Source organism: Mustela erminea, chromosome 10 (assembly GCF_009829155.1).
Source record: "Mustela erminea isolate mMusErm1 chromosome 10, mMusErm1.Pri, whole genome shotgun sequence".
Taxonomy (NCBI): domain Eukaryota; kingdom Metazoa; phylum Chordata; class Mammalia; order Carnivora; family Mustelidae; genus Mustela; species Mustela erminea.
Genome location: NC_045623.1, coordinates 103,239,527 through 103,266,092, shown reverse-complemented (window position 1 = coordinate 103,266,092; position 26,566 = coordinate 103,239,527). Strand labels below are relative to the sequence as shown.

The following is a 26,566-nucleotide window of genomic DNA, read 5'->3' as shown; positions in this document are numbered from 1 at the left end:
AACTGCTCTGTTATTTCACTGTATCATTCCGTGGGTTACTTAGCGTGGTTAAATCCATAGAGACAAAAAAGTGGAAGGGGGGAGTTACCAGGGACAGAATTTCTGTTAGGGTAGATGAGAAAGTTCTAGAGAGAGATGGTGGGGAATGGTTGTATAAGTGTGCATGTATTAATGCCCCTAAACAGTATACTTTTTTTTTTTTTTAATTTATTTGACAGAGATCAAGTAGGCAGAGAGGCAGGCAGAGAGAGAGGAGGAAGCAGGCTCCTCACTGAGCAGAGAGCCCGGTGTGGGGCTCGATCCCAGGACCCTGGGATCATGACCTAAGCTGAAGGCAGAGGTTTTAACCCACTCAGCCACCCAGGCGCCCTCCTAAACACTATTCTTAAAAATGGTTAAAATGGTAAGTTTTGATATGTCTGTATTAGTAGAATTAAAAATAAATGAATCAGAGAATCACTCAGTTTCGTGTTTCAAAAGTTATCTGTGGGGCCCCTGGGGCGCTCAGAGAGTTCAGCCTTGGACCTTTGGTATGGACTGAGTCCTTGATCTGAGGATCAAGTCCAGGCCCCCACACTGGGCTCCATGCGGGGCATGGAGCTTATAATACGTGGCACCTGGGGGGCTCAGTGGGTTAAGGCTCTGCCTTCGGCTCAGGTCATGGTCTCAGGGTCCTGAGATCGAGCCTCGAATCGGGCCCTCTGCTCAGCAGGGAGCCTGCTTCCCCCCCATCTCTCTGCCTGCCTCCCTGCCTACTAGTGATCTCTCTCTCTCTCTCTCTGTCAAATAAATAAATAAATAAATGTTTTTAAAAAATAGTGAACTGAACTCAAAACCATTATTAAAAAAAAATTATAATACATAAAAAAATACAAACATAAATAAATGTTACTTGTTATGTCTGATCTTGGACTAGGAGGCGTTTTCTAACATGAGGGGGGTGGTCTCTGAGGATCCCAAACCTGCCACTTTCCAGAGGCTCTGGGACGAGAGTGGAGTCCCCTGCCGTCCCTCGGTACTTCTGCAGAGACGCTCCCCGGCCACCCTTTCCAAAGCGAATGTTTGAGGCGTCACACACTTGAACTTCACAGCACCCCAGCTATTCCCTTATGGCGTCAGACATGAGGTAAGGATGTAATGTTCCATTTCTTTGTTCCATGACAGTCTCCCCAACCGGAACTTGAGCTCCAAGAGGGTGGTAACCACTCCTTGTTCTTACCTGAGCCCCTACTGCCCAGACCGGGAGGAATTCAGGTAGAAGCTATGTGTCCTTCCCATCCCCCCAAAATTTGTGTGTATATATCTCGGACTTACCATGATCAAGGACACCATTAAGCCCTGAGCACCTTCCAGGCCTAGAAAGCAACCTGTGTGGGTAGCAAGGTCTTTCTAATGGAAACGGTCCGGCAGGGGTGGGGACAACAGATGCCGGGGACGAGGAGACCAGGGCTCAGTGGAGGTGCTTGGACGTTGTGCAATCCTACCCACATCCTCCGTACCTGTCTGGAAGTGTCAACTAGGTAGGCGGTTGAATGTTCCAGAACGTAACTCAGGGAAGGTGTGGAGCTGCAGACAGAAATGGGGAGTCACATGGACGTCGTGTAGCTGGTTGGTAAAGTCTTGGAGCCGGGGGAGGTCATCTAGGGAGAGGATATGGCCCCCAATCGCAGGTGAGGAAGTTTGGCATTTTTTGAGCTGTAGGAACCACACCACGTGGTCAGCCACCCAGAACATCCTTTTCCTTGGTGAGGAGTAGGATTCCATAGAAGGAGCTCAGAATCTGTTAAGACTCAGATTCCTCTTATCTCTGTCCCCACCAGCTATACCGCTGGGGCTGGGCGGGAGGTGACCTCTCCCAGTGTACACCCCTCCCCCCTGTAAAATTGCCATGGGCAATAAGGGCAATAAAACCCACAGTCCCCTAGTGCCCTTGAGCCTGGGTTTGGGAGAACAATGCTTTAAAGGGAGAGGCCCAGAGGCAGAGGGAGGAGAGTTCTAAGGAAACAATGGGCCAGGTTCCAAGGAATCGGGAGAGGCACTGTGAGTTGGGAAGATTCCAGACCCTCTGATGAGGTAATTCGTTTTATTTATTTATTCGTTCATTCACTCATTCTTTTTTTTTTTTTAAGATTTTATTTATTTATTTGACAGACAGAGATCACAAGCAGGCAGAGAGACAGGCAGAGAGAGAGAGAGGGGAAGCAGGCTCCTTGCCAAGCAGAGAACTGGATGAGGGACTCGATCCCAGGACCCTGAGATCATGACCTGAGCTGAAGATGGAGGCTCTAACCCACTGAGCCACCCAGGTGCCCCTATTTATTTTTTTTTAAGTAAGCTCCACACCCAACATGGGGCTCAAAACTCATGACCCCAACATTGAGAAGCGTGGGCTTGTCCAACTGAGCCAGCCAGGCGGCCTTGAAGGAGGCATCTTAAGCACCTTTTTATACCTTATAGAAACCTTATAGAACCTTATAGAAAGTTTCAGAGAAGACAGGGCACTTGCTCAAAGTCCTTGAGCCTGAGAGATGCAGCCCACAGCTGTGATGTGCTCCCTTATCCTTAGCTTTGATGTTGACCGCCACAGGGCCTCCTCCTCCTCTCTTGCTCCCGCCTCCCTCCTCCCTCACAGGTCACAGGGTCGTCCCTCCGTGGAGAAGGTGGCTCGCAGATCAGCTTCACTTGAATGTCCGAGGTAAGAAAGTCTGGAGATGCGTTCTGCCTAATCCAGTCCTGGGAGGAGGCTGGAGCGCAGACTCCAGAGCCACATCACGCTGGTTCAAATCCTCTGGGCTTCAGTGTCCTCCTCTGGAAGATGGGGACAATGATAGTCGTCTCCGCCTGACGGGGTTGCTGGAACGGCTGGGTGAGTTAATAGAAGCATAGGGGCTCTATAAATGTTAGCAAGGATGCTGGGTCCCTTTTGCCGACCTGCCCACCCCCTTACCACCCCCCCCACCCCACCCCGGACCTGGGCCCAGGCAGCCGGATCCCAGCTCTGCCCTACTTAGACCTTGGCAAGGTCAGGTCTGCAACCGGAGCCAGCTCCCCAGGGATGACAGTGACCATGGGGTAGTTTCCAGGAGCTAATGAATTCTTCAAACCCCTGGGGCTTGTTGGCATACTACTCCTGCAACCCTCTGAAGGGTGTCCTGGTTCTGCTTCCCCAGGCAAGCAGGTCCAGAAAAAGGCCCACCGAAAAGTGACCTATCCGAGCCTGGAGCTTCTCTGCTTCGGCGACAGTTCGGGACCCAGGTGGGGACCGTGTCCGTCTGCATGTCTGCCCTGAGCGGATGGGACTCCCAGCCCCGTTCTCCGTGCTTTGTCCACCAAGGACAACCACCCGGAGAGAAAGAGCTCCAACCCCCCACTTGGCCTTTTCTTCTCTATAAGACGACAGCCCCAGGCAGGAGGGACCCCGTGAGGCCCTCCTACCCACCGTGGACGCCCCCTGCCATACTCAGGTTTGCGACAGAGTGGGGTGAATCAGTACCGGCCACATGAATCAGTAAATGAATGGGGGGCATCAACCCCGTTTCTCTCTCCTGCTCTGCCCTCCCTCCCCTCCGCGTCTGGAAGCCACTGGGGGCCCAGTCCCCCCACTGCCTCTCCCTGTGGGTAGGCCACAACCAGGTAGGTGCTTCTGACCCAGCATCCCTCGGGGTTCAGGGCTGTCGGGCTGAGCAGAGTCAGGGGCATCTCCTCAGTTCAAGGCCACACTCTGTGCACAGGAACCCAGACCCCCACTTCCTCTGCTGAGGGTCCTCAAAGATTCTGGCCCTATAGCCTCTCCCAGCTGCCAGCCACCTCCCCACAAAAACGCAGCTTTGCCCCATAATGTGGGGCCTGGAGAACTGAAAGCAGGACAATAACAAAATTCTCGGACCCAGGCACAATTACCTCCCTTAACCCTCACCACAACCCTGTGAGGCGTGTACTGTTACTATCATGGCCTTCTGCAGCTGCGGAAACAGGTGCTCCGAGAGGCTGGCTTGTCCCAGGCTCTGGGGTTTGAACCCCCAGGGCCTGGCTCTAGGGCGCTCACGGCGGGCCTCAGCTTGGCGCTGGAGCCCTGCCCTCCTGCAGGCTGGGGCAGCTGACCTGGCCTCTCCGAAGGGCTGTCTGCTCATCTGTGAAAGGGGCGGAAGAGCAGCCCTTGGCTTCTCCGGGGGACCTGGGCCTGGCCCTGGCCTAGCGAATGCTCTGCCTCCCAAGGTCGCTGGAGGATGAACTCAAACGGCACCCCAGGACCTCTCATCCACAACCCCCAAACCCAAAAAAGCCCTGAAGACTAGAGGCGTAACTCCCTGGGCAGCAGAACCGGACCGGGCACCGCCTTGTTTGGTGGCAAACCCTGACCTTGCCTGACCATGAGGCTGCTTACAGAGTGCTTTTATTTATTTATCTTTAAAGATTTTATTTATTTATTTGAGGGAGAGGGGAGAGGTCAGAAGGAGAAGCAGACCCCCTGCAGAGCAGGGAGCCCCACATGGGACTCAGGACCCTATCCTGGGATTCCAGGATCATGACCTGAGCGGAAGGCAGTTCTGCTTAACCAACTGAGTCACCCAGACGCCCTAGAGAATGCTTTAGACGGAGTGCTGCCCTGGGGGAGGCCTCTGACTTCTCCGAAATCATCAGAACAGCCCTGACTTGTGAAACACAGGCCCCAGGCTTGGGGAAAAGGGGTTGTGTTTCTACACCTTCCTCAGGAGGCTGGCATACAGCAGGTGCTCCATAAATGACAGTTCTCCCTTCTTTTAGGATGAGACAACTCCTTAACCTCTCTCTCACCAGCCTGCTGTGTTCTTCCACGTTGGAAACAAGGCTTCCGGAATCTTTCGATGGCTGCAAACAAGTATGAGCGCCAATCCAGGTCATAATGTCTGTGTGCTCAAGACTGACCGCGGACAGGGCTCTGAGACCTTCCTGCGTCCCGCCTCCGACTGCGTACCTGGGTGGTTAAGCCCATACCCTCCCACCATGGCACTTCCTCTGTTCAAAGCCCAACTCTGCCTACTTCCTAGCCAGGCCTGCTGTTTGACATCTCCGTGATGGAGTGAACGGGGGATACGGTCATAGCTCCAACTTAGAGAGTCCTCACCAGATACAGAGCAATGCCCAGCACACGCCCAGTGTTAGCAGAATTATTATTTTGCATCTCCGCTCCGCGGTGGGAACCATAATGGCTTGGAGAGATGAAGTCACTCGGCAGTTTGGCACCGTGGTCTGCTGCCACTCAGAAGCTGGGACACCGGGAAGCGTGGGAGGAAAGGACAAGGGAGGAAGAAGGACAGGGCCTGCCTGACCGGTTAGGAGTGCCAGAGGTCAATATTCAGTTAATATCCAGTCTCCGAGTTCCAAGCGTTATTCAGAAAATACTGGCGTTGACATTATACCGAAATGCTGATGGGGCTCAGGGCGGGTCACCCTAAAATATGCCACTTTGGCGTGTTGATTATTTAGAATTAAAGTTACTTAAGAAACAGCTGGTGCATGAAGGACACTCTGACCCTCCTCTGTCCCCCTGAAAGCAGGGAGTCATCTCTCATGTGAAAGTTACGCTCCCTGCACCAGGAGAAAGAAAGACGTCCTTATCACCAGAGATGGGAATTCTGGGCTGAGGCCACATAAACAAACCTTGGTACTTCCTCTCCAATTTCTACCCTAAGCCCGAACCCCTTTGTCTTGTCAGTTCTTCACAAATTTTATTGTTTCCTTGTCCAAAAGGTATAAGACCTACCTGTTTGGGTTACTTCCCTGGGCCCCGTACATATGAAATTCAATTAAATTGTTCTTCTGTTAATCTCTCTTTGAATACAGGGGGTTGTCTCGGCCAAGAACCTAGAAGGGTAGAAGTAAATTTATTTTCCTCCCCCACAGTGCGTTCTTTCTAAGGAATGAACAGGGAAACCTGGCGGGGAGAGACAGCGAGCTCACAAAGAGCTTGGGCAAACAGGTTCCAGCCTGGCAGACCTAAAGAGGGTAACTTGCTGGTGGTGGCTTGTCCTTGTGGGAGCAGGGACAACGCAGGCCTTTCATTAGCAGGTAGGCTGGGTTACACAGCCTCACTTGGACTGTGGCAGAAACTTGGCTCAGGCTGGATCGATCTCTCTCTTTTTTTAAATTTGATTTTATTTATTTGAGAGGGAGAGAGAGTGCACCAGAGCAGGGTGAAGGGCAGAAGGAAAAGCAAACTCGCCGCTGAGCAGGTAGCCCAAGGTGGGACTCGATCTCTGGATTCCCGGATCATGACCTGAGTCAAAGGCACATGCTGAACCCACTGAGCCACCCAGGCACCCCCCAGGCGGGATCTTTTAAGGAGAAACAAAAAGAGGGAGAGCAGCATCGTGCTGGGCATTTGCCTGTGACCCCCCAACCATACCCCTGCCTCTGCTGCCCACCAGCCCCCGGGCAGACAGAGGCTTTGAATGTCAACTCATTCTAGGTGAGGCCTCTCAGGTGAGAAACCAGTCCTGTTCACCAGCTCAGAAAAAACTGAAATGCTCCTTACAATTCTCTGCAAAGATCTGAAATCCCAGCCCTTGGGGGGTGCGGTGGGAGGAGGTGTTTTCCTAGTAGCTGGCAGAGAGCCGGCAGATTTGCAGAAAAACAAGGATTAAAGAAGCAATTAGAGGTTTGACAGCCACTAATCAGGGGAAGAAAGCAAAAAGAAACCAGCCGCAGGTCAGCGGGAAGCCTCAGGCCCTTCAAAATTCAAACAGTTGCAAACCCAAATAAGCCTTTCTTCCCTCACGTACCAGATCTGACAGTAGTGGCTTAAATGGGGTAGCCTCTAAATGGGTCTGCTTGTCTAACCATCTGTCTGCACCCTTCCTTACCCCTAAACTTGATACGTTGTACATATATGTACACCTGCAGTCAGCTTTGCTTTTTTCCTTTCTAATCAACCTTCTTGAGATAAAATTTACATACAGTAAAATGCACCTATTTTGCTGAATTTTAACAAATATGTATACCCTGATCAGAATAGAGAACATTTTCATCACTCTAAGAAGTTCTTCTGGCCTCTTTGCAGTCAGTCCCCTTCCCATTCCTAGCCTCAGCCCCAGGCAGATCAGTCGATGCCTGGGGCTGAGGCTAGTTATGGGAAGCTTTCTGACCCACTAGTGGACAGTTTTGCCTTTTCTAGATTTTTATGTAAATGGAATTATGCATTTCTTTATGTCTGACTTCTCTGTTATTGTTGCCATTGTTCTGATGCTGTTATAAATAGAATTTTTTAAAAATTTCATATTGAAATTTTGCAGCTATCAAAAGTTATTTCTTGTATATTGACCTTGTCTCTTAGGATCTTACTAAACTCACTAATTAGTTCTAGTACTTGTTGTATAGATTCCTTAGGATTTCCTAGTAAATGATGACATTATCCGCAACTAAGAGGGTTTCCCTTCTTCCTTTCTGATCTTTATATCTTGTATTTATTTTTCTTGCCTTGTTGCACTGACTGGGACCTCTAGTACCACACTGAACAAGTGGTAAGAGCAGACATCTTTTCTTGTGTCTGATCTTAGGGAGGAAGGAAACAATCTTTTACCACCAAATATGCTGTTCGCTATAGGTTTGCTGTAGACACCCTTTCTCAGGTAGAGGAATTCCCTCTTAATCCTGGTTTGCTGAGAAAAATGGGTATTCAGTTTTGTCAAACGTTTTCCTGCATCTATTGATACGATCATCTGGTTTTTTCTTTTTTTATTCTGTGTGTATGCTGAATTATGTTGATTGACTTTCAAATGTTAAACCAACCTCTCATTCTTGGGACATACCTTGTTTGGTCATGAAGTATAATTCTTTTTGTATATCGCTGGATTTGAGTGCTACAGTTTCTTTTTTTTTTTTTTTTTAAAGATTTTATTTATTTATTTGACAGACAGAGATCACAAACAGGCAGAGAGGCAGGCAGAGAGAGAGGGGAGGAAGCAGGCTCTCCGCAGAGAGCCTGATGCGGGGCTCGATCCCAGGACCCTGGGATCATGACCTGAGCCGAAGGCAGAGGCTTTAACCCACTGAGCCACCCAGGCGCCCCAGAGTGCTACAGTTTCAATAAGGATTTTTATCCCTTTTAATCCCTGATATACCCCAGAGCCTAGAAAATAACCTTACAATAAATATGCATTGAATAAATGAATTAATCAAACTCTTCCTCCATGTGGGGGTCAAAGGATGTGCCCATTTCAACATTTTGGCAAAATATCCGGCCTTCCCTCTGAAAATGTCCCAGGGGTGCCTGGGTGGCTCGGTAGGTTAAAGCCTTTGCCTTTGGATCAGGTCATGATCCCGGGGTCCTGGGCTCTCAGCTCAGCGGGGAGCCTGCTTCCCCCTCTCTCTCTGCCTGCCTCTCTGCCTACCTGTGATCTCTGCCTGTCAAATAAATAAACAAAATCTTTTTTAAGAAGAAAAGAAAATGTCCCAGTCTTCAGTCCCACCAACACATTGCCAGGGGATGAATGCTGGTGCCGCTCACTGGCTTTACAGAAAAGCTGGTTGTTGAGCTGGTCTCAGAGGAGGTCCAGCAGAGGAAGGGGGCATCCTAGGCAACAGCATGTTCCAAAGCACAGAGGCATGAAAGATCATTGCATCAGCTACTAACTAGCTGTGCGACCTTGGGCAAATCCGTCCTGCTTATCCATAAAACAAGAAAGAAAACAACAGGGCTGCCAAACATTGAGTATCCAACGAGATAATATATGTGAAAGACCTTGGAAAAACTCTAACATGAAGGCAGCATTACCATTAACAAGGAGGTGGGGAGGCTTGTACTTGTGTCTAGCACAGCCCAGACCAGCTTAGCAAAAGCAGGCAAGAGGCTGGGTGCTGCCATTGACGTTAGAAGTCTTGGTCCTGGCCTCAGACACCTCCATGAGAGCAGCCAAGGATGGCATCTCCCTGGGAAAGAACCCTGCCCAGAGGGGAGAGGTTCCCTCCTGGTTAATGGGGTCCCGTTACTCTCTCCTTCCTTCTGTTCACGCCTCATAAGTCATCTTCAGCTAAGACCAACTCTGAGGTCACCAGCAACTAAAGCAAAGGTTATGGGAGATCTAGGAAACACAAAGAAACTCACTCCCCCCAACCCCCTTCCTGTGCTTTCTTTCCTTTTCTCTTTTTTTTTCCCATATCATGGAGCACTAGTGTGCCTTTCCCCCTTTCTGAGCTTGGGAATAATGGTTTTAATATGGAGTATTCACCTGTTTGTGTTTTGGATGACTGCACCTAAGAGCTGTTTTTAAAGAGTCCCAGCAATCAAATACCCAGCTCTTGTGTTTGCACACAATTTCCCTTCTGCTTAAGCTCTCTTTGTGTTTACACACCAGACATCTAGAAGCTTGGTCTGGTCAAAGTACTGCTTTTAACAGCTCTGGAGATTGAAAACACAGTGCTGGTATATTCTGAATTTTGTGCTCTTGGAGAAGGGATGGGAAGGGGGGCCGGATGACAGACGAAGGGGTAAAGGGGTGGCCTGTGAGAGAAGGCAGAATTTTTGCTACAAAATAGGTGAAAGGCATGAAAACCTCCAGCAGCAGTAAGGACAGGAACGCAGAGAAGGAGATGGCTTTGGGAGAATTTCAGGAGCTGGAAGTGCCTGGTGAGTGATGGGCTACTGAGAAAAAGGCGGGTAGGGGGCGGAGTCCACGGTAACAGGCAAGTTTCTGGTGTTAGTGGCCGTGCAGATGGTGGTGTCATTACCAGGACAGGAAATACAACAGCCTGGACAGGTGTGGGGAAGGGGAAGAATGGAAAGAGGAATTCAGTTCCGGACATTTATTCATTACTTTCTTGGGCATTCCTAGCGGCAGGTACCTTGCCTGGGAACAGCCAGAAATAGCAGAAACAAGATCCGACTCTCCTGAAGTTTACACTCTAGGAGGTAAAAGGTCAGCTTAAAAGAATAAGTCAGCCAATAACTGCAGAAGCCTGTGTGAGTAAATTAAATGGAGTCATGTGATCGCGGGCTGCAGGGCGGCCAGGGAAGGCCTGGCAGACCTGGAGGTAAGATGCCAGGCTGGGTTTGACGGCGACCCAAGGCCATGCAAGGGGAGAAGCGGCTTGAGCTCAGAAGTCTGGGCTGCACATGATCAGAAGGGGTAGACCATAGAAAAATAAGAACGACTCAACAGTATACTAGGGGTACACTGGGTGGGGGTGGCGCCCTGGGCTGTCCTGGTCCCGTGTTTTCCCTCGGCGGGATGTCGAGTACAGAGCTGCAATACGTAATTGCTAAACCCTTTGCACATCATATCACAGAAACTAAACTGAACTTAAAATAGACTAGAAAACGGGAGGCAAGCGCAGGCCCCGGGTCTCCCCAGCTTTTGGCAAGCCGGGTCTCTCCGCTCGGAGCGGGGATCTGGCAGCCTCGGCCGGTTCTCACTCCCGGCGCATTGACCCAAGCCGGCCCCGCCCAGCCGTGCGCTCTGAGCAGACGTCCGCCCACACCGCTCAGTCGCCCCGCCCACGTCCGACGCCGGCCAATGGGCGCGCGGGATCGGGGCCCACACCCCCGCCGCGTGCGGCTCCGGGCTCGCGCAGCCGCGTGACGACACGGTCCGGCCCCCGCCACGTGACGGCCGCGCGCCGGACTCCGGCTGGTGTTGGGCTGGCGCCGCAGAGGCCGGTGAGGAGCCGGCGGCCACGCTGCGGAGGGCGCGGGGCGAGGGCGCGGGGCGTCGGGGCGCGCGCGCATGGAGGCGGCGCCGGTAGCCGCCTGAGGGCAGCGGGGCGAGCGGAGCGGGCCTTCTTGCGCATCCCTCGAGCCACCTCGCGTTCGCGGCACCCGGCGGCGGCGGGCCGCGGAGCCGGCGCGGCCATGGCGACGGGCACTCAGCAGAAGGAGAACACGCTGCTTCACCTCTTCGCCGGCGGGTGAGCGTCGCGGCCGGACCCCGCGCACCCCGCACCCCGACCCCGCGCCCTCGGGCGCCCCGGCCGGTTACCCGCCCTCCCCCGGGCCGGAGCGCCGACTCCGGGAGGAGGAAGTCTCCGCGGAGTGGGGAGGCCCCGGGGGCGCGGGCCTTCCCCGCCCCGGGCCGCATCTCCCGAGGGTGGTTACCCGCGTTCCCACGCGCATTCCGCTCCCGCGGGGTCTCCTGCTTTTTCTCCTTCTGAACAGTTAGAGGCTGGTGTGACGAGTGTCACTCGGGGGCAGCCCTGCCTGGCCACTGTGGCTCGGTCCGCCCCACATCCTCCCAGCTGGCGGCCCTGGTCGTGCTGCACTCGCTGTCCTTCTGCCTGGGTTGCGCTCCGGGGCCTCTCTCCGAAGGCCCTGGGCGGCACCGTGGATGCTGGAGGTTGGCGGGGGGCTGGGGGGTGCTGGCGCCCAGGACGCCCGGGACGCCCGGGACTTCCTCAGGGTAGCGCAGCGGCGAGTTCAGACAGTCTAGAGGGCTGCAGGTGTTGGACATGGGCAGGGGCCTGGAAAGTGCTGGCGAACCGTGATGCTGGACAGCAAGCAACCTGTGGGAGGGCAGCTGCGGGATCCAGGGGGGTGGAATGAGGTCAGGAAGATGTGTTCAAATGCTTCTTGGGGCGCCTCAGTCGGTTAAGCGTCTGCCTTCGGGTCAGGTCATGATCCCAGAGTCCTAGGATCCAGCCCTACACTGGGCTCCCTGCTCAGAACCTTTGCTTCTCCTTCTCTGCCTACCTGCTTCTGTTTGCTTGCTCCCTCCCTCTTTCTGTCACTTCCTCTATCTGTCAGATAGATAAATAAAATCTTTAAAAAAAAAAAAAAAGGGAAAAAATGCTTCCCACCTGCTAGTGGACGCATGCACCATAAGATGTGCCCTGTTTTTGAGAGCTGCATTTTGTTGGTCATCATGCGCCTGGTATTCTTCAGTGGTGGCAAGGCATGGTGAGGGAGATTGAGTGGTAGGGGGTTTAGGAACAGAGCTGATTTTTTGTTTCTTCACAAAATAGTAGTGAAAATTAGTATTAGTAATTTTCTTTTAATAGAGCTAGTGGGTTTGGTTCCTTTTGGAGTTCAGATAGTTTGTCTTGTGTGAGGACCTCACAAGCTTGGCATAGCAATTTTTAAGTGTAGACATTCTGCATAAAATATAATTTATTCTGGATCATCATCTTGGCTTGGATATTAGATGCACCTTGGACTGAGGGATGTTCCTTACTACAAATGAGTAATGGTTGAGAACTTACCTGCAAAATAACTATGATGAAAGTGTTGGTACTTCTTACTGTATGTGACCACCCACTCTGTTTCTCCAACCAAAAAATTTTGGTTCTTCATACAGAGGGAGACTTTCTCATTCATCTCTTCTCTGCGGTTCCTTCATCTTTTCACTTTAACTCCCGGTGTTTCCTGAAAGTCACAGGGGAGGGGGGAGCATTCCTAAATTAATACAGTATACTAACGGGTCATTCTGGGGGAATTTTAAACAAGTTGCCCATGTTAAAGTCATTTCTCAAGCCAAGGAGGGTAACTTCAAAATGATTTTATACTGCATGATTTTGATCTCATGTTGTTAGTGAGGTGGGCTTTTAAAAAATCCTTTGCACTCCAGACAGGGAAGAGTTACCTGCTTCGGAGCAGCCTCTGTGAGGTTTGCTGCATAATCCATTGCCCTGTCTCCATGAATCTCCCTACCCGCCCTTCACAGTGCCCTCTGGCTGCTAATTCTCCTACGGAGCAGCAGCGTCTTAAATAAATTGTGATGGAGGAAGGCGGCAGTCGCCGGCAGAAGTCGCGAGGACTGATTAGAATGTAGAGGGTTTATTAGCGTGGTGCCTGAAGCCATTGTATCTAACAGGTTCCTTCTTCAGCAGCTGCTCAGGATTCCTTGCAGATACTCTGGAAAGAAAATAAATCTTCGAATAGGATGCCTTCAGAGTAACTGATTGCATTTTGATTCATTCCCACTAGCTTTAAATATATTACTTCCATTTCTTTTAGGAAAGAGCATTAAAAGGAGCTAAGTATTGAGTGCTTATTATTTCATAGAGTTAAAATCAGTAAATCCAGTGGTCCCAGCTGGTCCAATGGGAGATGAACTGCTTTGCTCTAGGGAGCTGGTTTCTACTGTTCTTAAACTGGCATCTTTCCAGAAAACTGAAATCCCTGGTCTTTGAAAAGTTAGAGCCCTGTGTGTATAAATTTGTCACATTTCTACTGTTTGTTGGATAGCCTTTGGAAATTAACATCAAACAGGTTTAATGCTATCACTAATTAGTGATACTGAATAATTATTTTTAGCAGCTATAAGAGGCTTAGGAATCATTGAAAATTAATTTTAGAGCCTGGGAAATAAAAGCTACGTCCCAAACAACTCGAAGTCTTTTAAATTTATTTATTTATTTATTTTTTAAAGACAGTTTCTTGGGCTCTTTGCAAAAGCAGAAATATTCCTTTGCTCTCTAATGGTTATCTTTTTAACACTGTTACCCTTGAAGAAGAGAAGTGGAGGAAGAACCACCCACAAACCGACACCTAAACAAGGCACTTTATTTTTTTAAAGATTTTATTTATTTGACAGAATCACAAGTAGGCAGAGGCAGGCAGAGAGAACAGGGGAAGCAGGCTCCCTGATGAGCAGAGAGCCCGATGCAATGCCTAAACAAGGCACTTTAGAAAGGTTATGTGTGTATGTACCAAATATGATTCCGTAACTACTTTAAAATAGGCTCCTATTCTTTAAATTGCTTTATTCTTAGTAATACATTAATGGCGACATGATAGTGAATTTTCTCAGTACACCTCTAATCAGTCCTTACTGTTTAGTGGTTGCAGTGAAGAAGGCAAATATGGTTCCAAGCCCAGTGACTGGAATGTGGACTGAGGATGTTGTAGTAAATTTATGACAGGGCTACCGGTTTTATTCTGACCACATAATTTCTACTGAATCTTATTTCCAATTTTCTGCCAACATAAATTACTGGATATCCTTACGTCTACCTGTGTAGTTCCCTGATTACTTCTTTTTCTTTTTTTTTTTTCCCAATATTTTATTTATTTATTTGACAGAGATCACAAGCAGGCAGAGAGGCAGGCAGAGAGAGAGGAGGAAGCAGGCTCCCTGCTGAGCAGAGAGCCCTATATGGGACTCCATCCCAGGACCCTGAGATCATGACCTGAGCCGAAGGCAGCGGCTTAACCCACTGAGCCACCCAGGCGCCCCTCAAAACACATTTTTAAGGCTTCCCATACCTCCCAGCACTTCCGTAATGAGCTCTGATGGTGTTACTTCTGCGTGAGGAAAGCAGCATTCACTTCATGTTGATTTTTAGTATCTTTAGGGACTGTTGTTTTCTGCTTTGTTCCTTCCTGTCCCAAAAATCTGGGTAGTGTTGTTGTCAAAATAAAAAACGTAGTCAAACAGATTTTGTCACTACATAACCTACTATTCTCTTCTACTGTTTAGACTCTTCAGTGAGAGAGACACGGAAGTCCTCTTAAGTGGCCCGTCTGGTACTAGAACCTTAGGTCTGTTAAGAAAAATCCTTTAACCTTTCTTTCTCAAATGTCTTAGGGTTCGGGTAGTACATAAGCGTTAGTGATGCTGTTCACTAACGGAATAAGCAGTGACAGCGGGTGAGAACTTGTAGACACGCTCAGCACCTGAAATAGCTGGACTGAGCTGGCACTGGTTAGAGGTGAAAGGCCCAGACTATGCTTCACTGGTATTTCTGGGCACAATTTTTTCTTTTGTCATCAAATATACTCATATAGCTTTTAAAATGTATTTTAGTGGGAACGTATGTCTTTTAAGAGTTTAAAATACATAATCCAAGATATTGTCAAGATTCAGTGATTTTTGTCCCTGCCCCCATTATGGACAGCTGTCACCTGGTGTATATGCTTCCATACTGCGCTTGCCTCCGTGAGTATGGTCTGTATCAGCTATTGGTTACTTTGGTAGTGTCAGGCACATGTTCATGTATTCGCCAGGGGACCAATACAGAGAAGATGCAAGACTTAATTGAAATCCTTAAATTTTGGTAAGACAAGAGCAGTGTGCATTTTTTATGTGATATTTTATATAGGGCATGTATACCAAGAATATAAATTGACATTTATTTCATTGGTGTATTTTTTTTTAAAGATTTTATTTATTTATTTGTCAGAGATCATGCAGAAGCAGGCAGAGTGGCAGGCAGAGGCAGAGAGAGAAGCAGGCTCCCCACGGAGCAAGAAGCCCCATGTGGGAATCGATCCTAGGACCCTGGGATCATGAACTGAGCTGAAGGCAGTGGCTTAACTTACTGAGCCACTCAGGCTTCCCTCTTTGGTGTATTTTTAATATGTTGAGAAACATTTTTAAATGCTATGTGGTGTTTGTATGAGATTCCCATTAGCATTAAGCTTCATGAGAATAGCAGTCATGTCTGTCTTTATCACTGGTACATCTTGAGTACAGTACCACACTTGGTACAGATGCTTAAACAATACTTGTTTAATGATTAACTAAGTGAATAAAAGGTAGTGTGTATCTTATCTGGGGGTTTAGATTTATGTGGTCTGTTAAATTGTGCTAAATAAAGGGAAGCGGTACTTTGATCATTTATGAATTGTGAACATGGTTCTATAGGAAGATTTGCTGAGACCGTGTTGGCATAAGGTAACATTATTTTGGATTTGTGTATTTGTGAATAATAAAAATTCTCTTTAGGTTCGTTAAGTACTAGAGGGCTTTTTTATTCGTTTATAGGGTGCTATTTAAGTGTTCTTTTCAGATGTGGTAGAATATAGGAAAAATCTAAAAGGTAATTAGCTGCATAGAAACTAGGCATTTTGCTTTGACTGAGTAAATACAGATTTTGCATGATCAAAATCCTCTAAGCCCTGTGCTAGGTATTCAAATTAGACATTCCAGAAAATTATAAAGAAGCACTAGTGTTTTTTCAAGTAGTGACTGTAGAGTTAGTGAATGAAAAGGAGTTCCTGAAGACTCCCTAGATTTAGGATCAGGTGGTCTCGCGGTGTCATTTGTTGGTGGTAGTTATGTGTAAGCTATGAATCTGGAAAATAGTTTATCACCAGTTGGGTAGCAATTACATTAAAGAGTATTTCAGTCTTGGCTTTAGTGCCTGAGGTGAGTGAGTGTGTGTGTATATAGGAAACAGGTTCTTGTTGAAAATGTCTAGTTTTTGAAAGGTGTCCTTATTACTTGACACTCAAGAGTTAAAATGCAAAAATTCGTGTGAGTAATTACAAGTTTTTGTGTCTCTGGTCGCATGAAGACGAAAGAAATCCAGTGTCTCTGTTGGAGTAGTGAGTGATAGTCCAGTTTTGTTCTGCTATAAACCGGAGGAGAGGAGCCTAACCTGGCGGGGTCGGGGGTAAGATCAAGGAAGGCTTAGGTGGGGAAAGAGAAAAGGTTGAATCCAAGTTTATGTACTAAACAGTGTGACTTCAATTCTGGGCAGAAAAAAGAGAAAGTGTGGGGAGGGCATTCAGGAATAAGTAGTAAGAGTAGGAAAAGGCACAGAAAAATCCAGGTAATAGATTTTTTAGAAAATTGGGCCAATAGATTCAGAGAGCAACTCTTATGACTGCTCCCAGACATGTAATTTAATGGCTTGCTGTTCGTAGCCTTTCTTCTGCTCTGTTCAAACCCGTTCTATGGTTTCACTAAGAGGAATATCCCATAGAGAATTATCTCTGAACTTTGGCATCAGTGGTTAGAGCAGCATTACCTTAGGAGCAAAATTAATATCCAGGGAGTTTTCTTGTAGCTGTTGGAAACATAGCGTACTAGCTACATGAATCCTAACTACTTTTTGGAAAATTATTGATAATAGTAAAATTCTATAAGTGCCTTCTTGGAAAACGAGGGTGTGAATTTTTTTTTTTTTTAATTAACTAGGCTCAACTTAGGAGGCTTTTCATATGTAAGTAATAAAAACTCACTTCCATCTGGCTTGATTATTGGCACATACACCTAAATTCTAGCGAGAACAGGCTTTGGTGAGGGCTTATTTAGATGGCTTGACACTGTCACTATGAGACCCCTCATTGATTCTTGTGTTCCAGAAATATCTGCATGATCCTAAGATTTGTCCCTGCATGGACACAGAATGGTTTCCAGCAGCTTCTAGTGTTTCTCCAGCATTGAAAAGTTTTAAGCTTAATCTGATTGGACCAATTTGGACATGTGCCCATCTCTAAACTGGTCACTGTTCCCAGGAGATTATTATGCTGTTTATTTTGGGCTGAATCATGTGCCCATCTCTGAACAGATGACACGGCAACATAACTGGTATTATGTTGATTAAGTGAGCCAGGGCTAAACTAGAAATGGGTTCAAGTGTTATCCAGACTATATGACATAAGAAATTTGGGGTCTTATTAAGACGGGAGGAGGGGAATGGATGCTGGGGAGGCAGCCCGCAGTGGCCTCCACAGTGGTGGTACTGCCTTCAATTGATCTAGAACAGAGGTTCTCAGCCTTGGCCAAATAATTGTTTGGGGAGGGGCAGGGTATTGCTGTGTGGTTTCCTGTGCAGCCTGCGTAGGATGTTTTAACAGCAACGCTGGTCTCTGCCCACTAGATGCTAGTACCTCCTCCCCTGGTAGCAATAACCAGAACTGTCTCATGCATGACCACATGTCACTGGGGTGGGGGGCATAACTGCCACAGCTGCGATTAGTCTGGATTAGTGCTCTGCAGACTTGGATCATAGGGTCCTGAGATTAAAGTGTTCATGCGTATCTGCATATATATACCCTTTTAATTTTATATGTATTGTAAAGCATATACACAAAGTAGAAATTAAATGGTAAAGATTAGGGGGCACCAGGGTGGCTCAGTGGGTTGAAGCCTCTGCCTTCGGCTCCGATCATGATCCCAGGGTCCTGGGATCGAGCCCCACATCGGGCTGTCTGCCCAGCAGGGAGCCTGCTTCCTCCTCTCTCTCTCTGCCTGCCTCTCAGCCTACTTGTGATTTCTATCTGTCAAATAAATAAAATCTTTAAAAAAAATAAATAAATGGTAAAGATTAGAAATAAGTTGAAATTTTATTTTTTTCTGTTATTTTTTCCCTCTATGCCAGTATTCCATTGTGCACATTAAGACTGTGTCCCCTGCTTTGGAGATTAGTGGTCTGAAATATTGGTATCCAGTCAGACTTGCATTCCTGACAACGTGATGTCAGCAATGTCACCACGTAATTGGATGTTGGATGGGACTTTTCCTGTTGACGTGCATTGGCTGCTGTGGCCCTCAGCTGAACCAAGAGCCTACCCTAAGACTTAGAGATGCCAGAATCTGCCTGACTGCTTTTGACCACCTCACCCCAGACTGTATATACAGAGCAGGCGGGTTGTATTTGTCAGCACTGTGGCATGCATGTGGAGTGTGGAGAGAGGGTTTTGCTGTCAGGGTCCCATACCCTGTTCCCAGTCCCTACTGGTTTGGGCTGTAGATTGAAGGAACTTGAAAGGATCGAAGACTGGTACCTTGCTCTCTGACCAGTGCTTCCTGCAGGTGGAGGCCACTGCCTTAGCCCATGCCAGCTGGATGAGAAGGAACTGGTGTGGTGTGCTTAGAGCAGACATGGGAGTGACTCCCACCAAGTGCCGATTTTGCTGCCTCCTGACGGACATGGAAGAACACTCCAGTGGACCCGTTGGCTTGGTGTCCAGGAGCAGGGGGACCAGAGGAAGGAAAGGCACCACCTAGTGCTATCCGCAGGGTTCCCGGCCAAGTGAGGCTGAAAGGAAATCGGGGGATGGACTGCTGGTGGGACCAGCATGGGGGTTCCCAGTGAGATTGAACACCACTCCAAGAAGGTTTGCACACCATCCACACTGAAATCATCACATTTTGCTGAGGCTGTTAACGTAACATACGGCCAGGTGGACCCACAGCAAGACAGAAACCAGTTACATAAGACCATGTCACTCCTCTGTGTCCTCATGCCCAGAGAACCCTTAAAATAAAGGAAGAAAAAGAGCAGTCCCCTCAAAAAGAGCAAAAAGACCAAGTCCCCTCAAGCCATTCGGCTGCCGGTGCTGGAGGAAGGTTCCGGTTGAGATTTGAGATTGAAGTTTTAGACGGGCCTGAATTTGAAGACCTGGAAGTTCCCAGATAGCTGTCCATGGTGAGCTCTCCACACAGTGAGAGAGGGAACACAAGCAGGGGGAGTGGGAGAGGGAGAAGCAGACTCCCCACTGAGCAGGGATCCTGATGTGGGGCTCAGTCCCAGGGCCTGAGATCACGACCTGAGGATGCTTAACGACTGAGCCACCCAGGCGCCCTCAAGAAGAGGGGAATTCAGTAGAGGGCAGCCGAATAGCAGAGATGGGTGAGGACTGGCAGACAGAGCTAATGACTTCTTCTGAATTGAGACTCACAAAAAGCTCAGTTAATGACTACTGCCCAGAGTGGACAGGGGTTTATCTGAGCTGAGTGACCATGGTTAGGAGCCAAGCTAATACCGAAGGTCGTCTTTGTATCGAATTGAGAATTGACAGGAACCTTTGACTACAAATAATGTAATTTGTTGTAATTGCAAGTGCTTTGGACCTAATATGATTAAATATTAAAATATTAAATATTTTTAGAAAAACTTGGAAAGCCAATTCAGAGAAGTCCCTGTTTCTATTCATACTCCCAGACTGATGACTGTCTTATACGTGCTGGTTCATGAAGAAAGAAAAAGAAGTTGAGCTGAAAGATACTCTAAAAATTCTTCTACGGGACACCTGGGTGACTCAGTCAGTTTAAGCGTCTGCCTTTAGCAGGAGTGGTGATCTGGGAGTCCTGGCATTGAGTTCTGCATCGGGCTCCTTGCTTGGCGAGGAGTCCGCTTCTCCCTCTGCCTGCCACTCCCCCCTGCTTGTGCGTGTGCTCTCTCTCTCTTTCTGTGACAAATAAATAAAATCTTTAAAAATAAATAATTCTGCTGTGAAATGTTTTAAATTTCAGGAAGAATTTTGTCTGGAAATTGCAGTTTGGTATCAGACCTTCTTCTAATCAGGAATATTTTAGTGACAATGTATCCAACATAGCTTAATAACTTTAAGTATTTTTTGAATTGAATTATTTTTAGTGAATTAAAAAATGATTGAAAATAACTGAAAATCAATGCCTGTTTCTCATCTAAGGCTTCTTCTTTTTTTTTTTTTTTAAAGATTTTATTTATTTATTTGACAGAGATCACAAGTAGGCAGAGAGAGGGGGAAAACAGGGTCCCTGCTGAGCAGAGAGCCCAATGAGGGGCTCGATCCCAGGACCCTGGGATCATGACCTGAGGTGAAGGCAGAAGCTTAACCCACTGAGCCACCCAGGTGCCCCTCATCTAAGGCTTCTAGTAGGTAGGGAGGGGCTCGCCTGCTGAAGAGTTACTTCTTTTTTTTTTTTTTTTAAGATTTTATTTATTTATTTGACAGAGAGAGATCACAAGTAGGCAGAGAGGCAGGCAGAGAGAGAGAGAGGAGGAAGCAGGCTCCCTGCTGAGCAGAGAGCCCGATGCGGGACTCGATCCCAGGACCCTGAGATCATGACCTGAGCCGAAGGCAGTGGCTTAACCCACTGAGCCACCCAGGCGCCCCTGAAGAGTTACTTCTTACTGCTGGTTACAGTTGGCGGTGTTTTCCCCATTTTGTCATTTCTTTTTTTTTTAATTTTAAATTTTTTTTTTAAAGATTTTATTTATTTATTTGACAGAGAGATCACAAGTAGGCAGTGAGGCAGGCAGAGATGGGGGTGGGGAGCAGACTCCCCGCCCAGCAGAGAGCCCGATGCAGGGCTTGATTCCAGGACCTGAGATCATGACCCGAGCCAAAGGCAGAGGGTCAACCCCCTGAGCCACCCAGGCGCCCCTCAGTTTATCATTTCTTACAACACTGAGGCAACATCACTCTGTCTTGTAGAAGAGGTGCCTTCGTTTGTCCTCCCGTGAGTCTAGAAGGCCAGGTGGGGCCTTTTTACCACCACCACACTGGCTCCTGCCATGGGCCCAGGGTGTAGCGTAGAAGAGGGTGTGTGGTTGTGAGTGTGGTCGACCAGCCTCAAAGAGCTCACTGGCGTGCTGTCGGTAGGACGCTTGCTTTGTGGGGCGCGCGTACTGGCCTGTGGGTCGTCCTTTGATCAGTGGCAGGCGTTTGGTTGATGGTTGGCCAGAGTGAGGAATGTAACTGACATGGGACAAAGGGGAGGTGGATGACCTATGTCGTGTTTGAACTTGTTGACTTTCTTATGAAAGACTACCCAGAAATCCTGTTCTTTTTCAACAGTGTGGAATCACATTATTGAACGTAAATTTCAGATTTTTTTTTTTTTTTTTTTATTTGAAAGACAGAGATCGCAAGTAGGCAGAGAGACAGGCAGAGGGAGAGAGAGGGAAGCAGGCTCCCTGCTGAGCAGAGAGCCTGATGTGGGACTCGATCCCAGGACCCCGGGGATCATGACCTGAGCCGAAGGCAGAGGCTTTAACCCACTGAGCCACCCAGGCGCCCCAGATTTTTTTTTTTAATCTTACTCTGTAGTGTATGAGTTTTCCACTGTTTTTAAATAACCAAACCTTTTAAACACATGGTTATTTTTCTAATAGGTAAGGGTAATTTTGTGTGAATGGACATGAGTGAGTTTTTATCTTTTTTTTTTTTTTAAAGATTTTATTTATTTATTTGGCAGAGAGAGAAACCTCAAGTAGGCAGAGAGGCAGGTGGCCGGACGGGTGGGGGGGAAGCAGGCTCCATGCTGAGCAGAGAGCCTGATGTGGGGCTTGATCCCAGGACCCTGAGATCATGACCTGAGCAGAAGGCAGAGGCTTAACCCACTGAGTCACCCAAGCGCCCCTGTATCCCATTTTCTTTAGACATATTCCAGTGTTTAGCTAATTATACAGACCAGTATTCAGTTTAGGCTCACGAATTTTCCTTGGTGCAGAAGAATACAGAGATTGATTGAGATTTTATTGATTTGAGAGAGAAAGCAAGAGTGTACATGACCCAGGGAGAGGCAGAGGGCGGGGGAGAAGCAGTATCCCCGTTGAGCAGGGAGCCCCACTCAGCTTGATCCCAGGACCTGAGCCAAAGGTAGACACTGAACTGACTGAGCCACCCAAGCGCTCCAAACACAGAATTTTATTTTATTATTTTTTAAAATATTTCACTTTGTCTTAAGATTTTTATTTATTTGATGGCGAGAGACACAGTGAGAGAGGGAACACAAGCAGGGGAAGTGGGAGAGGGGGAAGCAGACTCCCCACTGAGGAGGGAGCCTGATGTGGGATCACTCAGATCACGACCTGAGTCAAAGGCAGATGTTTAATGACTGAGCCACCCAGGCGCCCCCAAACACAGAATTGTAAAGCCCTTGTTGTCAAATCAGCTATTTGCCAAGTAGAGGGTGAATGTAAATAGTCTAAATTAACTAATGAAACTATCTTTCCAGGGGCATCTGGGGGACTCAGTGGGTTAAGCCTCTTGCATCAGCTTGGGTCAAGATCTCAGGGTCCTGGGAGCCTGCGCATCGCATCGGGCTCTCTGCTCAGCAGGAGCCTGCTTCCCCCTTTCTCTGCCTGCCTCTCTGCCTACTTGTGATCTCTCTCTGTCAAATAAATAAAATTAAAAAAAAAAAAAGACATCTTTCCATTATCCTTCCCAAGAGTATAGTGGGAAGAGCCTTGAGTTTGGGTATCTATCGGTTTAGCCCCTTAGTCACTTTGAGGGTCTGAGAAAGTGTATGGCTTGAGACCAGGATTCCCCATCTCAAAAGTAAGGACAATACCAGTGGCAAAATCCTTGAGGGTTAAATGGTAGTTGTCTGATATACATCAAGTCCTTTCTGCCATTCTCCCTTCCCATTCTGTTTGTGATCCCTAAATTGCTTTCGTGGTTGATGGGCTTTTTTTGGCCCACAGTTCGGAAAACACTGTGCTATGTAAACAGTTCAATGTACTGTGTCTTATCATCATGATCTTAAAGCACATTTGCCTAAATAGTCAAAAATTACTATTTCCCTCTCTACCCGTCCCCAGTCTGTACATTTCCTTCCCTTTTACTGACATTCATCCTCCTCATGGTAAATTGGGGGTGAATAGTAATGGCTCCTCCCTCACAGGATTGTTGGAGGACTGAATGAGTGTCATAAAAAAGTCCCTGCCAGTGACGCTGTTTTTTAAACTGCTAGCTTCCAGCTCCTGGTTATCCTTATTTTACTTGCTCTGTGGAACTTCCTGTGTAGAGTTTGACTTCGTTCCTTGCTTTAGGGTCTGTGCTGGGTGCTAGATTCACTTCCGCTTTGCCAACATTTACATCTGGTGGCTTAGGGCAGCTACCTTAAGAACTGTCTGTCTGCCAGCACCTGTCCTCTCCTGTTTGTCCTGTCTCCCAGTCACAGGTACTGGTGCTCATCGTTTTTTACTGAGCCGCCTGTTGGCCGGGTTCTGTCCTCTCTGAGTAAGAGTATGTGACTACACAGCCCCTCCCTACATGGAGCTCCCACGTAATGGAGCCTCGACAGAAGGCCGAGTGTGTGTGCGAGCGTGTGTGCTACTTTTCTTTTCTTTTTTTTTAAGATTGTATTTATTCATTTGACAGCACAAGGGGGCAGGGAGAAGCAGGTGGGGTTCCATTCCAGCACCCTGGGATCGAAGGCAGATGCTTAACGACTGAGCCACCCAGGTACCCTGAGAGTATATGCTATTTTCAGACATTTAGATCCCTTGAAAGACATTGTCCTTGAAATCTCAGTTTAATAATTCCTTTGCTTAGCAAATACTGTTCACACTTGGAAGTCCTGATTTTGGGGGATATAAAGACAAGTAAGCCACAGGTCCTGATCCTCAGTGTTTTCCAAAGAGTAGAACATTGATCGATGGTGGTGGGATGGTTTTAGATGGTACCTGACATTGTTAATTATAACTAGCCCATCAAACATGTATTTCATGGAAATTATTGTTTAAGAAAAGATGTGGACGGCCTGGGTGGCTCAGCCAGTTGAGCATCTGATCTTGGTCTCAACTCGGGTTTTTTGTTGTTATTTTTTATTTTAAGATTCATTTATTTGAGAGAAAGAGAATGCATGTGTGAGGGCTCCTGGCAGAGGGCAGTAGGGGCTAGGGAGCTGGATGTGGGGCTTGATTTTGTGACCCAAGCTGAAACCAAGAGTTAGATGCTTAGCCAACTGTGCCACCCAGGTGCCCCTCGACTCAGGTCTTGATCTCAGGGCATTGAGTTCAAAACACACATTGGGCTTCATGCTGGGCTTGGAGCCTACTTTAAAAAAAAAAAAAAACCTAATAAAAAGAGAAAAAGAAAAGATCAAAGTGGGTCTTCTAGGACAAATAAGTGAGTTATGTTGAGGAAAAATATTTAAATTCTTAATTCAGGTAAGGACAAATTGTAAAGGTTGGTTAGGGGAACCCTGATCCCGGGAGACTGAGGGACGCTTGAGGACTTCATCATTAAAAGGAGCTTTAGCTTTATTTTCAGTGGAGTCCAAATTAATCATATTTTAATGGAAGTCTGTGCTGTAGTAAATGTTGATTTCTCAAAATAGTAGCATTATCTGAGTAACTTTTGGCGGTGCAAAGATGCGTTGTCTAGAATATTCACTGCAGGGGAACCTGGGTGGCTTAGTTGTTAATCAGCTGCCTTGGGCTCAGGTCATGATCCGGGGATCCTGGGATGAGGCCCACATCAGGCTCTCTGCTCAGTGGGGAGCCTGCTTCTCCCTCTGCCCCCACCCCCAACAAATAAATAAAAATCTTAAAAAAAAAAAAAGTATTCACTGCAGCATGGCAGCAAAGTTGGAAACAGCTGAGGGTACTAGTGGGGTAAAATGCTAGACCTCAGTGCAGAGTACTAGTGTGTAGACATCACAGATGGTATGGTAGGTGTAGATGCGGCCACAGAGAACCATCCAGGGCATCCAGGTGAGTGGGGGAGGCGAGGTGAAAAAGCCAGAGATTAAAAACCTAAAGGGTGCGCCATCATGTTGACAGTGGTTCTCTCCCTAGCTGCTGAGACTTCAACAAATTCTTTTTACCTCCCAGTATGTTCTAACTATGAAATTATGAAATAAACAGGTGCATTTTTTCTTAATAGAGAAAAATGAAACTTCACACTTCACGGGGATGGGGAATAGTGTGGCTTTACTGATCCTGTTGTGATTTCTTCTCTTAACAGGTGTGGGGGCACGGTTGGTGCTATTTTTACTTGTCCACTAGAAGTCATTAAGACACGGTTGCAGTCTTCAAGATTAGCTCTTCGGACAGTCTATTATCCTCAGGTTCATCTGGGGACCATTAGTGGAGCTGGGGTGGTGAGACCAACATCCGTGACACCTGGACTCTTCCAAGTTCTGAAGTAAGTTCAGTGCCCGAGCGGGACTCCAACCCCCACAATGACTACAGAAGGTTTGTCAAGCCCATCAGATGGGTGTCCTGTTTGCAATCTCTGTCCAAACTTGAGAATTAGGTTTCCGCACTGATACCTTTGAGCTCTGACCTCCCTTGGCAGCGGGGGTTCGTGTGATCATCGTCCAGCGACAGTCAAAGTAAACCTAACAAAGCAAACCAAAAACCCATGTTTAAATTGTTGCATCAGAATGTTTCTCTTGCCCAAAATCTTTTGAGGGCTGGCAAGATCTGGGTTGGTAGAGTGACATTAAAAATTTAAAGACTGAGCATTATGTAGAGATAAAATATTCTGATGTTTTTAATTTGCTGTTTGGAAATAATTTTACATTTATAGAAAAGTTGTAACATATATTTAATGAAATAGTTTTTTAAATGTTTGTTTCATACCGAGGCTACCTGCTTAGTGTGTTATTTTTACTGCATTAAAAAGGTCTCATTTGCTTATGAAGTGGCTGAAGATTTTGAAGGCTGGAGTTTGGCTTATCACTCTCCATGCTTAAGGTAGAATCAGAAACAAAGAAGAAGGCTTGGTAATGCCTGAGTTTTAGCTTGGGGCCGTGTACTTTCATAGAGGTGTTTAACAGGGGTTCAGTTTAATAGGGCTCAGTCGGAGCACACGACTCTTGATCTCAAGGTTGTGAGTTTAAGTTCACGTCGGGTGCAGAAATCACTTAAAAATAAAAAATCGTGGTGGCTCAGTTGGTTAAGCGTCTGCCTTCAACTCATGTCATGATCCCGGGGTCCTGGGATCGAGTCCCGCATCAGGCTCTCTGCTCCGCGGGGACCTGCTTCTCCTTCCGCCTCTCTACCTCCCCCGCATCCCGCTCGTCCTCTCTCTCTCTCTGACAGATTAATAAAGTCTTTCTTAAAAAAAAATAACTATAAAAAAATCTTTAAAAAATGAGTGTAAAAGGGCTGTTTCAATGAATAGTAGTTGAATTTAGCTAAACAGGACGTTGAGGTCTCTGAAACTTAAGCAGAAAAGGGTGTGTTCAAGAAAGACATTGCTATTTTGTCACTGTACGATGTTGAGTTGGGAAATGTTAGGAAAAGATGAAATAAAACGGAAATGTTCTGTCTTACTAACCATTCACTTTAACACTTTGGACAGAATTCAGTCACATTTTAGATAAGGTGGAATGAATTGGAAAGTTCTAAATTTATTTTTAGTCACGTTTTGTTTGTAAAGTCTACTAATGAGTCACCCAGGCCTCCATGCCAGATGTGT

At 47.3% G+C, this 26,566-nt stretch overlaps 1 protein-coding gene and 2 long non-coding RNA genes across 4 annotated transcripts in view; 2 read left to right on the top strand and 1 right to left on the bottom strand.

Moving 5' to 3' along the window:
- Window positions 1–978: 978 nt before the first annotated feature.
- LOC116567141 lies at window positions 979–3,945 on the top strand. 2 transcript variants are annotated; one of them, XR_004276122.1, is made up of 3 exons: window positions 979–1,126; window positions 2,633–2,695; window positions 3,171–3,945. It is a non-coding gene; the product is annotated as an uncharacterized LOC116567141 (long non-coding RNA). The 2 variants fall into 2 exon arrangements; XR_004276123.1 differs by having other exon boundaries at window positions 979–2,073.
- A 3,102-nt stretch (window positions 3,946–7,047) lies between these two features.
- Window positions 7,048–23,221, bottom strand: LOC116567142. The gene is made up of 3 exons (XR_004276124.1): window positions 23,149–23,221; window positions 10,268–10,271; window positions 7,048–7,057 (listed from the first exon to the last, which is right to left on the bottom strand). It is a non-coding gene; the product is annotated as an uncharacterized LOC116567142 (long non-coding RNA).
- Window positions 10,573–26,566, top strand: part of SLC25A33 (solute carrier family 25 member 33) — a 36,527-nt gene continuing 20,533 nt past the window's right edge. Inside the window, exons 1-2 of the mRNA XM_032302029.1 lie at window positions 10,573–10,881; window positions 25,106–25,285. Coding sequence (XP_032157920.1) covers window positions 10,826–10,881; window positions 25,106–25,285 — 236 coding nt within the window. The 5' untranslated portion in view covers window positions 10,573–10,825. The remainder of the gene's footprint in view (window positions 10,882–25,105; window positions 25,286–26,566) is intronic.